Source organism: Bos javanicus, chromosome 13 (assembly GCF_032452875.1).
Source record: "Bos javanicus breed banteng chromosome 13, ARS-OSU_banteng_1.0, whole genome shotgun sequence".
NCBI classification, from domain to species: domain Eukaryota; kingdom Metazoa; phylum Chordata; class Mammalia; order Artiodactyla; family Bovidae; genus Bos; species Bos javanicus.
This window is the reverse complement of record NC_083880.1, coordinates 39,828,254-39,842,410: the sequence shown is the minus strand read 5'-3', so window position 1 is coordinate 39,842,410 and position 14,157 is coordinate 39,828,254. Positions and strand designations below refer to the sequence as shown.

Below are 14,157 nucleotides of genomic sequence, written 5' to 3'. Positions count from 1 at the left end.
CACGCTGGACAGAGCAGCTCCTGGCTGCTGAGAGTTGACATGATCTGATTCATGTTTTTGCAGCCTTTTTCTGGCGACTGGGCCAATAGCATGGATGGGGGAGGGCGGGGGGAAGAACAGGGGCTGAGGCACCAGGTGACTGAGTGCTAGCCACACGCAGGTCCCTGCAGAACCAGGCTGGCAGAGTGTCACTATCTATCTCTTCTCTTCTGAAACACACCTGGCCTGGAGACTGACAGAAAACCTTGGACAGGCAGACTGAATTACATTCCTCGTGAGACAATGATTGGGAACACCGGTATTTCCTGGGAATTGTGTCATTTGGAAAAGACAGAAAGTGAGGAAGGGGTGTGCATGGATCGACTGTCCTCGCTCAGCCAGAATTTGGCGTTAGACTGATTTTAACCCAAAACTCCAGTGAGCCTGGTTTAGCCAAGCACAATCCACAGTCAAATCCCTCAAAGCACAGACAGATGAGGTCCCCTTTGTGGTGGGGGCAGAATCTGAACCCCATCGACTTGGCTCCAAACCCAGACCCTTCTGATGGTGCTCTGATGATGTTCTTACCAAAACTCTGAAGTTTATAGTCTGGTTTTAAAAGTACTGGGTCAAAATGAGCCTGGTTCTGCTGGCAAGGTGGCTGCTGTTTTTGTCACTGTTTGACAGCAAAATCAGCCTTTTTCACAGAGGAAAGATGATCTTCTTCATGGATCTAAAATTAACATCCACCCCCGCCCTGCCCCAACTCCCATTGAGAACAATTTCCTCCCTCCTTCCTGGAGAAACAGGCACATTGTTTCTAGAGGTAGGGAGCCTAATCATGCCTGTACCCACGCTTTGCTCAGGAAATTAAAATGAGTGGAAGCTGAGTGATAATGAAATGGCATTTTCTAGAAAGGATGTTGTCAAAGACTGATTCTGCAGGGACAGAAACATTGACGCTTGCCTTGATCGGTTCCAAAGACCTTTGCTTCATCAACCTCGAGTGGTAGAGGGCTGGGTGGGTCTGAGACCCTCACCCCAGGGAGGCACCCAGCCTTTAGCTCCCTCCAGCGGGTTGTCTGTTCTGATACAAATACGGTCACCAAGCTCCCCTGCCCTGGAGAGTCACTCAGAACCTGACTATAGGTGGTATCTGGGTCAGCAGACTCGTCCCAGATGTCTGGAACAGGCCAGGACCCTCCCAACCCTGCCATTCACTCTGAACTTGCGTTTGCATCTCCTAAAGAGCATCTGAACCCACAAGAAAAGCCCACCACTTCCCTTTTCTACTGTTAGCAGAAAAAGGACAGCACATAAATGAGGGCATTTAGGCTTCAGTATGAAAAAGCAGGGGAAGGATAAACTGGGAGTTTGGGATTAACAGGTACACACTACGATATACAAAATAGATAATCAACAAGGACCTACTGTACAACACAGGGGACTCTACTCAATATTCTGTAGTAACTGTGGGAAAAGAATCTAAAAAAGAATGGATATATGTATAAATGAATCACTGTGCTGTACACCTGAAACTAACGCAACATTGTAAATCATCTTTACGCTCATATAAAATGAATTTTTAAAAATGAAATTCATACTCATTTGCTAAAAACTTCCTTTGTTCATTGCCCAGAAGTTTTTTTCCTGGGAGTCCGTAGGTTGAAATCAAGGTGAGATTACTGAACTTCAGATGAGAGCTAAGGAGAAAGAAGAAAAAAAAAAAGTAAAGCACAATTCTGTGAGAGTTCATTGTAATTCAATTGAACCTTATTTCACATGTCTTCTAATTGTCGCTGCTTTCTTTGACTGTAGCAACTCTTTTTACAAAAACCTTTCAAGAGAACCAACCATTTAAAGGAGAAAGAGGGCATTGGAACAGCTATTGACAGGAACTTCCCAAACTGCCGGCCAGTGAAGGCAGAACATTAATTTTTAAAAATTTGCTTTTCAGAGTAAAACAAAATCAAACTCCAAATTAGGAGGAAGCAGGTGGATTTAGTGTAAGTCACAGTTGGGAAGATCTCCTGGAGAAGGGATAGGCTACCCACTCCAGTATGCTTCCCTCGTGGTTCAGATGGTAAAGAATCCACATGTAATGTGGGAGACCTGGGTTCAATCTCTGAGTTGGGAAGATCCCCTGGAGGAGGGCATGGAAACTCACTCCAGTACACTTGCCTGGAGAATCCCCATGAACAGAGGAGCCTGGTGGGCTACAGTCCATGGGGTTGCAAAGAGTCGGACATGACTGAGCAACTAAGCATGCGCATGCGCGCGCACACACACACACACACACACACACACACACACAAGCAAAGTTTGAGTTTCAGATGACTTCTGAGAAATGGCATGGAACCCTAACCACTACAGTGAAAACTTGCTGAGTGCCTACACTCAGGGGTTCTGCGAGGCCCTCCCCAAGTCCTTGAAGCAGTACTATTACTACCCTGACTTTATTGTGTGAAATGGAGGCAAAGTGATTTGCCCAAGACAGTACACCCAGGAAGTCTGGAGGTAGGACGTGAACCACGTTGTTTGGCTCTAGCATCTTCTCATCTGACCTTGGTCTCCACTGCCCTGTAAGACCCCAAACAGTGGACAGGGATGCAAAGGTCATCTAATTCCCACAGTCAACAATAGATTTATGACTTTCAGATGTTTGTAACTACTCAAATCAAGAGGCCACAGCATCACAGAGGAGAGAATGCTGGAGGATTCCTTTCAAGAGCAAAGCTGCCTTATATTTATTCGCATCAGGCTTTCCAGGGCTCAAGGTGCGCTTATGGGTATCGTCATAGAGATTAATCTTCAAAACAATTTCTGCCAGGGGCAGGAGGCAGGTTTGCATTTATCCGTATTTCAGACTGAAGAAAATCAAGGTTGGAAATGGTAGATAATTTCTTCATGGTCAGGAAGGTCAGAAGCAGCTGGACCAGAAATGAAAGCCTTGCCTTCTGACCCCAAGTAGCACCCGTTGGATTCACCCAGGTTTCCCGGAGACCAGCGTCCAGGGGGGTGGTGAGCAGTCCTCTCAGCACACACGTTAAGTGGGCACTTCTCTGCGCTCCTTCCCTCTAGGTCTCCCTGAAATATTTAGAGCTCTCCTGCTGGGCAGATCTACTCTCCAGCTAGAGTCAGCAACATTTTCTGGGTGAGCTGATCTTCTCCTGGCCTTCAGCAGGACAAGGAAGGTATTTTTTTTTTCCCTAAAAATCTCTTCTTGGTTCACCCCTCCCCTTACACCAACCACTGCCAAAAAAGAAACCATCTCCAAGTTAGAGAAGAACACCCGCCCTCCTTACCCAGGAGGGAACTGGAAAATTTCCAAACGTGGAAATGCTATCAATTTGCTGACAATCTGTTAAGTGCCATTAAAAGCCGGAGCCTTTTGGTGAGGGCACACACGGCCAGCAATGGAATAAACTCAACTGCACCTGACATTTAAAAGTAGCTAAATATTATGAAAGGGTCTGCTCTAAAGTCTCTAGGGATGTGTGTCATTTAAAGGCGAATATTCTTATTTGATACAAAGAAAACAAAGAACATCTATCCTCTAACAATAATAATTTTGAATCCTTTCAAATAACATAAAGGTTACAATTAACCCCAACTACTTAGGGCTGCCAGTCTGCAAACACACCAATCGTAGGCCTTTGATTTCTTACCATTTAATGGAAAATGCAAATAATAATATGTGTTTATACTCACGTGTAGTCAAAATTTATCTGGGCTTTGGAGGCTAAGTGATCAAAATGTGGTTTATGTTATATAAATAACATCTATATGCAGGCCTCTTTCACATCTCTGTGTGAATAGGAGGCGTAGTGATTATTCAGTGATATCTTTTACAACAAAAACAATCTCTTTGGCACTGAATAATTTGAACTAACAACACGGACCACTTGTAGAATGACTTTAATTTGCCAAATTACTGCCCTGCATTAACTGTATAACTATATTATACAGTTAAAAGTTTCAACAAAAGATTAGAGGAGGGGCATTTTCTTAATTTTATCTATTCATTCATTTTTATCTATTTTTATTTACTCCTCAGCTTCAGCCTCAGCCAAATTCCTTCTGCATTCTTCCTCGTGGCTTCTATGATTCTTCATCCACTCTTCAGGGTTGCCATTTCACCCTTTCTCATTCTCCTTACTATGCCTTTGCTCATTTTCAACTGAGAACACCTCTCGTGTCATAAAGGAAAACAGAAAAGAGCCCCCCCGGCAGGAGCCCTCCCCCATTTTCCTTTTTGCCACCTCCACATCCTCCAACAACAGCAATCTTCCTTCCCCCTCCGATTCAGAAGACAGGTCTCCTATTAATCCTGTCTCCTCTGCAAGCTCCCCTCCTGCCTCTTCCAGCAAACTCCTCTTTTAACTGTACTTAAGAAACCTGAAAGTGACCTGTCTCGTACTGATAAGGTGGAGCCATGCCATCAGCAGACCCCGCTTCTCTGCTTCTCAGTGTGCGCCTTCCGTTCCTAAGGTCACCTCAGGTCCAAGGCGGCTCCTGGAGCTCCTGCCATCACATGCCCCCTACATCCACATTATAGGCGGAAGGGAGGAGGAATGGGTAGAAACGGCTGCTCTTTAAGGAGCTTCCCTGAAAGTCTCACGTGGTGTGTCTGCTAACATAGCAGAACTTAGTGACGTGGCCGTATGTAGCAGCAAGGGAGGCTGGGAAATATGGTTTTTCAAAGAGAAACACACTGGGTTTTCCAAGAACCACACTACCCAGGGTTCTGTTATCAAGACAAAGTACAGAATAAATACTGGGCGGCAGCTAGAAGTCTCTATGCACTGACTTAAGGAACAGTGGGTGGGAATGAGGGAAGATCCTCATAGTATCCAGGGTCCAGGCAGGAAGTGGACAGTCGACTCCACAGGGGGTTTGACTGAAGAAAGGCAGAGATGTGTGCAGGCTTCTGGGGCTCACCCATGGACTAGCAATGGTGGGTAAGGTGCCACTGTTGATGGTAATCCTGAGGAGGGAGGGCTGGAGGACACAGGGACGGGTGGGGCCATGGAGGAGGCCCTGTCCAGGAGCTAACATATAGAACTCTCAATCTGAGATGGCACTGCCTTGAGATTCTCCTTGAAGACTGCTTTCTTCACCATCTCCTCCTCCATGGCCCATCTACCCTTTGCCAAGCTTCCCAGGCTCCATGCTCAGCCTGGGATTGACCAGGTGATGGAATTGACCACCATGACTTCATCTTACATCTTTATACTTTTTTTTTTTCTGAGCTAGAAACCTAATTTCCAGACACCCATCAGTCCTAATGTGGCCACTCCACAGGCATACCAAATTCATTATGTGTCCAAACAACGGATCTGTGGCCCCTCCCACTTCTCTTTCAACTTCATCAAAGACATGGTCAACTGACCACCTCTTAAGTTAGGAACCTGGGGCTCCTACCCTCCCTCTCCTTCCCCACAACTGGTCACCATGTCCAGTTATGTTTGTGTTGTCCACGTCTCTTGAACACCCGACACCTGCCATTCCCAGGACACACTGCCTTAGCTCACCTTCTTGCCTAGAGAAAACAGTACCAGGGTTAGTCTCTCTGGCACAAGTATCTCTCCTGTCTATCTTCCTGGGAACTCTTTTTAAATTAAATCCAAGCTCAATTGTTCCTGGCTTAAAGTCCCCATGTCTGCTCAACACTTTGGTGAATGCAGAGCAGGGTGGCTAAGACCATGGGGTCAGGGGTCAGAGGTCAGATTGCCTTACTGGACCCCTGGCTGGAGCACTTTCTAGTTCTTTGGCCTCAGGCAAGTTATTCAGCCTTTCTGTGGCTCAGTTTCTGCCTGTGAAATGAAAATAATAAAGTCTCACTCCTCATATGAGTGATGTGAGGATGAGATTAAATAGCACGTATAAAACGCTGAGAATATTTCCTGCTACACTGAACATTTTCAATGCATGTTAATTATTTTTATGACCAAAACATTAAGTTCAAATTCATGAGCATGGTATCTCAGTTCCTATGTTTGGGGCATACCCTTGCCTCCCCACTCTTCTTTGAAAGTCAATCTTCTTGCTGTTCCATGAAGTTCCTGCCTCTTTCGTGCCTTTATATGAAATTACCACCAGCATTTCCATTTTATCTCCAACCTCATATCTTTCTGTGATAGCTATCTCTGTCAACCTGATTTAGAAACATCCAAATATTTAATTTCTTAAATTTATAACTGAGTATCAGATAATCTTCCAGTCCAGCATTTCTCATGATGTACTCTGCATATAAGTTAAATAAACAGGGTGGCAATATACAACCTCGACGAACTCCTTTTCCTATTTGGAACCAGTCTGTTGTTCCATGTCCAGTTCTAACTGTTGCTTCCTGACCTGCATACAAATTTCTCAAGAGGCAGATCAGGTGGTCTGGTATTCCCATCTCTTTCAGAATTTTCCACAGTTTATTGTGATGCACACAGTCAAAGGCTTTGGCATAGTCAATAAAGCAGAAATAGATGTTTTTCTGGAACTCGCTTGCTTTTTCCATGATCCAGTGGATGTTGGCAATTTGGTCTCTGGTTCCTCTGCCTTTTCTAAAACCAGCTTGAACATCAGGAAGTTCACAGTTCACATATTGCTGAAGCCTGGCTTGGAGAATTTTGAGCATTACTTTACTAGCGTGTGAGATGAGTGCAATTGTGCGGTAGTTTGAGCATTCTTTGGCATTGCCTTTCTTTGAGATTGGAATGAAAACTGACCTTTTCCAGTCCTGTGGCCACTGCTGAGTTTTCCAAATTTGCTGACATATTGACTGCAGCACTTTGACAGCATCATCTTTCAGGATTTGGAACAGCTCAACTGGAATTCCATCACCTCCACTAGCTTTGTTCGTAGTGATGCTTTCTAAGGCCCACTTGACTTCACATTCCAGGATGTCTGGCTCTAGGTCAGTGATCACACCATCGTGATTATCTGGGTCGTGAAGATCTTTTTTGTACAGTTGTTCTGTGTATTCTTGCCACCTCTTCTTAATATCTTCTGCTTCTGTTAAGTCCATACCATTTCTGTCCTTTATCGAGCCCATCTTTGCATGAAATGTTCCTTTGGTATCTCTGATTTTCTTGAAGAGATCCCTAGTCTTTCCCATTCTGTTGTTTTCCTCTATTTCTTTGCATTGATCACTGAAGAAGGCTTTCTTATCTCTTCTTGCTATTCTTTGGAACTCTGCATTCAGATGTTTATATCTTTCCTTTTCTCCTTTGCTTTTTGCTTCTCTTCTTTTCACAGCTATTTGTAAGGCCTCCCCAGACAGCCATTTTGCTTTTTTGCATTTCTTTTCCATGGGGATGGTCTAACCTCAGATATGCAGATGACACCACCCTTATGGCAAAGAGTGAAGAGGAACTAAAAAGCCTCTTGATGAAAGTGAAAGTGGAGAGTGAAAAAGTTGGCTTAAAGCTCAACATTCAGAAAACGAAGATCATGACATCAGGTCCCACCACTTCATGGGAAATAGATGGGGAAACAGTGGAAACAGTGTCAGACTTTATTTTTCTGGGCTCCAAAATCACTACAAATGGTGACTGCAGCCATGATATTAAAAGACGCTTACTCCTTGGAAGGAAAGTTATGACCAACCTAGACAGCATATTCAAAAGCAGAGACATTACTTTGCCAACAAAGGTTTGTCTAGTCAAGGCTATGGTTTTTCCTATGGTCATGTATGGATGTGAGAGTTGGACTGTGAAGAAGGCTGAGCGCCGAAGAATTGATGCTTTTGAACTGTGGTGTTGGAGAAGACTCTTGAGAGTCCCTTGGACTGCAAGGAGATCCAACCAGTCCATTCTGAAGGAGATCAGCCCTGGGATTTCTTTGGAAAGAATGATGCTAAAGCTGAAACTCCACTACTTTGGCCACCTCATGCGAAGAGTTGACTCATTGGAAGAGACTCTGATGCTGGGAGGGATTGGGGGCAGGAGGAGAAGGGGATGACAGAGGATGAGATGGCTGGATGGCATCACTGAGTCGATGGACGTGAGTCTGAGTGAACTCCAGGAGTTGGTGATGGACAGGGAGGCCTGGCATGCTTCGATTCATGCGGTCGCAAAGAGTCGGACATGACTGAGCGACTGATCTGATCTGATCTGATCTGATAATCTTATTAGTCATAATACTCTTAGTTATAGTACTCTTAGGTACTCTTAGAATACGCTGAGAGAGTTATAAAATACTCTTAGATATAATATTCTTAGCTAGTTATGGTGGCTCAGGCGGTAAAGAATCCACCAGCAATGTGGGAGACCGGGGTTCGATTCCCATGTTGGGAAGATCCCTTGGAGAAGGAAATGGCAACCCACTCCAGTATTCTTGCCTGAAGAATCCCATGGACAGAAGAGCCTGGCAGGCTACAGTCCCTGGGGTCGCCAAGAGTCAGACACAACTGAGCGACTTTCACAAGAGTATCAGTCCACAATCATTATACTGTTTATCATGTACATATAGACCTTAGCTTTTCTTCAGATGAAATATGGAGGTACCATTTCACACCAGTCAGAATGGCTGCGATCCAAAAGTCTACAAATAATAAATGTTGGAGAGGGTGTGGAGAAAAGGGAACCCTCTTACACTGTTGGTGGGAATGCAAACTAGTACAGCCACTATGGAGAACAGTGTGGAGATTCCTTAAAAAACTGGAAATAGTATTCCCATACGACTCAGCAATCCCACTACTGGGCATACACACCGAGGAAACCAGAATTGAAAGAGACACGTGTACCCCAAGGTTCATCACAGCACTGTTTATAATAGCCAGGACATGGAAGCAACCTAGATGTCCATCAGCAGATGAATGGATAAAGAAAGCTGTGGTACATATACACAATGGAGTATTACTCATCCATTAAAAAGAATACATTTAAATCAGTTTTAATGAAGTGGATTAAACTGGAGCCTATTATACAGAGTGAAGTAAGCCAGAAAGAAAAAGACAAATACAGTATACTAACGCATATATATGGAATTTAGAAAGATGGTAATGATAACCCTGTATGCGAGACAGCAAAAGAGACACAGATGCACAGAACAGTCTTTTGGACTCTGTGGGAGAGGGAGGGGGGGAATGATTTGGGAGAATGGCATTGAAACATGTGTAATATCATATAAGAAATGAATTGCCAGTCCAGGTTCGATGTAGGATACAGGATGCTTGGGGCTGGGGCAATGGGATGACCCAGAAGGATGGTACAGGAAGGGAGGTGGGAGGGGGTTCAGGATGGGGAACACGTGTACACCTGTGGCGGATTCATGTTGATGTATGGCAAAAACAATACAATGTTGTAAAGTAATTAACCTCCAATTAAAATAAATAAATTTAAATTAAAAAAAGAAATATGGAGATAAAACATTTAAGGCTTTTATTCTTTCAATATTCAAAATTCAGTATTATTTCAATATTCAATATTCAAAAAGTTCCTGCACACAGAAGAGGGGATCACGGGGGCATTTGGGTATGGACATGCATTAGACGAGATGGCAGAAGCAGTGGCACCTCGGAAAAGGCACTATCTTGGGTCTCACACTATTGGCTTTATGCGTGAAAACAAAATCTAGCATCCCCGTAAGCCCTCCACTCTGAAATCAAAGGTCATCATGTCGTGGAACCAAAAAAAAAAAAAGTTCAAGTGAAGTGCTCAGGCCAATGAAAGATTAAACAAGTGCACCTGCATTTTCACAGCAGATAATTCCAGTGGGATTTCATGTTGCTGTGGATACAGAGGGAGGAATGGCTCAAAGACACTTGTGAGGCAGGGAGGGATTAGAGTATCCAGGGAAATAAGTAAAAGGTATTGCGTTTCGTTCCATGCTTTGGAAGGACAGCGACAGAATTAGGTCTAAACGTTCTTATCCTTCACATAAAGAGGGTCACATTGCCAAGTTATGGTGAACACGATAAAAGAAACACAATGCTTCTCAGGTTGCTTACCCTTCTGGGCAGTAGAAACCTGTCAATCTGCCAGTGAATACATATTATTTTTTATTTTTATGTTTTTGCTGATTTCCTTGGGGGGGCACATAATTAGGACAACCAAAGCAAGTAATTTAATTAACTGTTTCCATTAATGGTTTTATTCAAACAAACAGATAATGTGGAGGGAAACCAATTATCCTATATCAACCTAAATGCTACAATTTAATTTACTAAAATCTCTGCTTTCTGAATTGCTCAGGACAATGACAAAAATATTTGCCAACTGAACGGTGAATGTCAGCTCGAGATGGATATTTAACCTAACTGCACATTTGACTAGTCCAAGAACAACTCAGACTTAATCTGGTCTTAATGATACCACGTAATTTCACAAAATGAATAAAATGATGGAATTTCAAAGATAGGAGTTATGTGGACTTCCAATATGAGAGGAAAAATACAGGGAGAAAGCAAATCAACACAAAACCTTTCTTATGAGTAGAGAACCTATTAAGAGAATCTACCTTTTCCTTTAGAAAATGTTTAACTTCCTTCTGCAATATTTTTTTCTGCTTAGATCACAAAAGAGACTTTTGGACAACGTTCTTGGCCACTGACTTCATTTTTGTTGTGTGAGTGAAAATGACACACAGCAGCTGCCTGTGTGGCCACAAAGCTGTTGGTAACGGCACACTCTGACCTCCGGGGAAAACTGGATGGGTAGAAGCCTGTGATCAAGGATCCTGAGCCCTTTGAGAAGGGACGCAGTCAGCCTTCACCGAGTGGATGCCGTCCTGCATGTCTCCCCTGCTCCTGAAAGCCCCTGGAGGAACCAGGAAGGAGCCCAGAGGAAAGGGCCAAGGAAGAAGTGGCTTAAACCTGCCTGCGTCCAGGCTTGTGTGTGGGGTCAAGGATCTCTTATCAACACTGGATCCACAATTAGGCACAACGGCTTGCCTGGCATGACCTTGGTGCTCTGTGGATTCTCCAGGGACCTGGCAGTGGAGGGAGGCTGGTGGTTAGGATAAGGGGAGTTGGGCAGGGGAGATTTAGGGAGCACGATCTCAGAGGAAAAGCTTATGTATCTGTGCATGAAGGTTAAAACATAATCCTTACCAAAAAAAAAAAAAAAAGAAAACGAATGTAATGCTTGAAATGTCCATGGAACAAATGAGAACAAAATTTGGGAGTTCCAACAAAAAGAACAAAATAAAATTGAGTTTTGCTTTATGATTTAGAGTAAATGATTTAAGATGTTTTCCTCTCTACAAACATGAAGTAAAAATGTCATTCCCTTCTCCAGTGGACCATATTTTGTCAGAACTCTCCACCATGACCCGTCCATCTTGGGTGGCCCTACAAGGCATGGCTCATAGTTAGACAAGGCTGTGGTCCATGTAATCAGACTGGTTAGTTTTCTATGATTGTGGTTTTCATTCTGTCTGCCCTCTGATGGAGAAGGATAAGAGGCAAACAAAACATGGTCCACTGGAGAAGGGAATGGCAAACCACGTCAGTATTCTTGTCTTTAGAACCCCATGAACACTATGAAAACGCAAAAAGATAGGACACTGAAAGACGAATTCCCCAGGTCAGCAGGTGCCCAACAAGCTACTGGAGATCAGTGGAGAAATAACTCCAGAAAGAATGAAGAGATGGAGCCAAAGCAAAAACAACACCCAATTGTGGATGTGACTGGTGATGGAAGTAAAGTCTAATGCTGTAAAGAGCAATATCGCATCAGATCAGATCAGTCGCTCAGTCGTGTCCGACTCTTTGCAACCCCATGAACTGCAGCACGCCAGGCCTCCCTGTCCATCACCAACTCCCGGAGTTCACTCAGACTCACGTCCATCAAGACAGTGGTGCCATCCAGCCATCTCATCCTCTGTCGTCCCCTTCTCCTCCTGCCCCCAATCCCTCCCAGCATCAGAGTCTTTTCCAATGAGTCAACTCTTCACATGAGGTGGCCAAAGTAGTGGAGTTTCAGCTTTAGCATCATTCTTTCCAAAGAAATCCCAGGGCTGATCTCCTTCAGAATGGACTGGTTGGATCTCCTTGCAGTCCAAGGGACTCTCAAGAGTCTTCTCCAACACCACAGTTCAAAAGCATCAATTCTTCGGCGCTCAGCCTTCTTCACAGCCCAACTCTCACATCCATACATGACCACAGGAGAAACCATAGCCTTGACTAGACAGATCTTTGTTGGCAAAATAATGTCTCTGCTTTTGAATATGCTGTCTAGGTTGGTCATAACTTTGCTTCCAAGGAGTAAGCGTCTTTTAATTTCATGGCTGCAGTCACCATCTGTAGTGATTTTGGAGCCCAGAAAAATAAAGTCTGACACTGTTTCCACTGTTTCCCCACCTGTAATGTTAGGTCCATGAATCAAGGCAAATTGGAAGTGGTCAAACAGGAGATGGCAAGAGTGAACATCAACATTTTAGGACTCAGTGAACTAAAATGGACTGGAATGGGTGAATTTAACTCAGAGGACCATTATATTTACTACTGTGGGCAAGAATCCCTTAGAAGAAATGGAGTAGTCATCATAATCAACAAAAGAGTCTGAAATGCAGTACTTGGATACAATCTCAAAAACGAATGATCTCTGTTTGTTTCCAAGGCAAACCGTTCAATATCATGCTAATCCAAGTCTATGCCCTGACCAGTAATGCTGAAGAAGCTGAAGTTGAATGGTTCTATGAAGACCTACAAGACCTTTTAGAACTAATCCCCCCAAAAGATGTCCTTTTCCTCATAGGGGACTGAAATGCAAAAGTAGGAAGTCAAGAAATACCTGGAGTAATAGGCAAATTTGGCCTTGGTGTGCAGAATAAATCAGGGCAAAGGCTAATAGAGGTTTGCCAAGAGAATGTACTGGTCATAGCAAACACCCTCTTCCAACAACACAAGAGAAGACTCTACACATGGACATCACCAGATGGTCAACACTGAAATCAGATTGATTATATTCTTTGCAGCCAAAGATGGAAAAGCTCTATACAGTCAGCAAAAACAAGAATGAGAGCTGACTGTGGCTCAGATCATGAACTCCTTATTGCCCAAGTCAGACTTAAATTGAAGAAAGTAGGGAAAACCACTAGAACATTCAGGTATGACCTAAATCAAATCCCTTATGATTAGGCAGTGGAAGTAAGAAATAAATTCAAGGGGTTAAATCTGATAGAGTGCCTGAAGAACTATGGAATGAGGTTTGTGACATTGTACGGGAGGCAGTGATCAAGACCATCCCCAAGAAAAGAAAGGCAAAATGGTTGTCTGAGGAGGCCTTCCAAATAGCTGTGAAAAGAAGAGAAGTGAAAAGCAAAGGGGAAAAGGATATATATACCCACTTGAATGTAGAGTTCCAAAGAATAGCAAGGAGAGATAAGAAAGCCTTCCTCAGTGATCAATGCAAAGAAATAGAGAAAATCAATAGAATGGGAAAGACTAGAGATCTCTTCAAGAAAATTAGAGATACCAAAGGAACATTTCATGCAAAGATGTGCTCAATAAAGGACAGAAATGGTATGGACCTAACAGAAGCAGAAGATATTGAGAAGAGGTGGCAACAATACACAGAAGAACTAAACAAAAAAGATCTTCATGACCCAGATAACCATGATAGTGTGATCACTCACCTAGAGCCAGACATCCTAGAATGTGAAGTCAAGTGGGCCTTAGGAAGCATCACTATGAACAAAGCTAGTGGAAGTGGTGGAATTTCAGTTGAGCTATTTCAAATCCTAAAAGATGATGCTGTGAAAGTACTGTACTCAATATGCCAGCAAATTTGGAAAACTCAGCAGTGGCCGCAGGACTGGAAAAGGTCAGTTTTCATTCCAATCCCAAAGAAAGGCAATGCCAAAGAATGCTCAAACTACCGCACAATTGCACTCGTCTCACACGCTAGTAAAGTAATGCTCAAAATGCTCCAAGCCAGGCTTCAGCAGTACATGAACTGTGAACTTCCAGATGTTCAAACTGGATTTAGAAAAGGCAGAGCAAACAGAGATCAAATTGCCAACATCCATTAGATCAAAGAAAAAGCAAGAGAGTTCCAGAAAAACATCTATGTCTGCTTTACTGACTATGCCAAAGCCTTTGACTTTGTGGGTCACAACAAACTGCGGAAAATTCTTCAAGAGATGGGAGTACCAGACCACATGACCTGCCTCCTGAGAAATCTGTATGCAGGTCAAGAAGCAACAGTTAGAACTGGACATGGAACAACAGACTGG

General features: G+C 43.5%; 1 protein-coding gene across 1 annotated transcript in view; it reads right to left on the bottom strand.

The window, feature by feature from the left end:
- CFAP61 (cilia and flagella associated protein 61) overlaps nucleotides 1–14,157 on the bottom strand; it is a 250,046-nt gene that overhangs the window by 85,379 nt on the left and 150,510 nt on the right. The window contains 1 exon segment of the mRNA XM_061435541.1: nucleotides 1,584–1,682. Within this exon segment, the coding sequence (XP_061291525.1) occupies nucleotides 1,584–1,682 (99 nt within the window).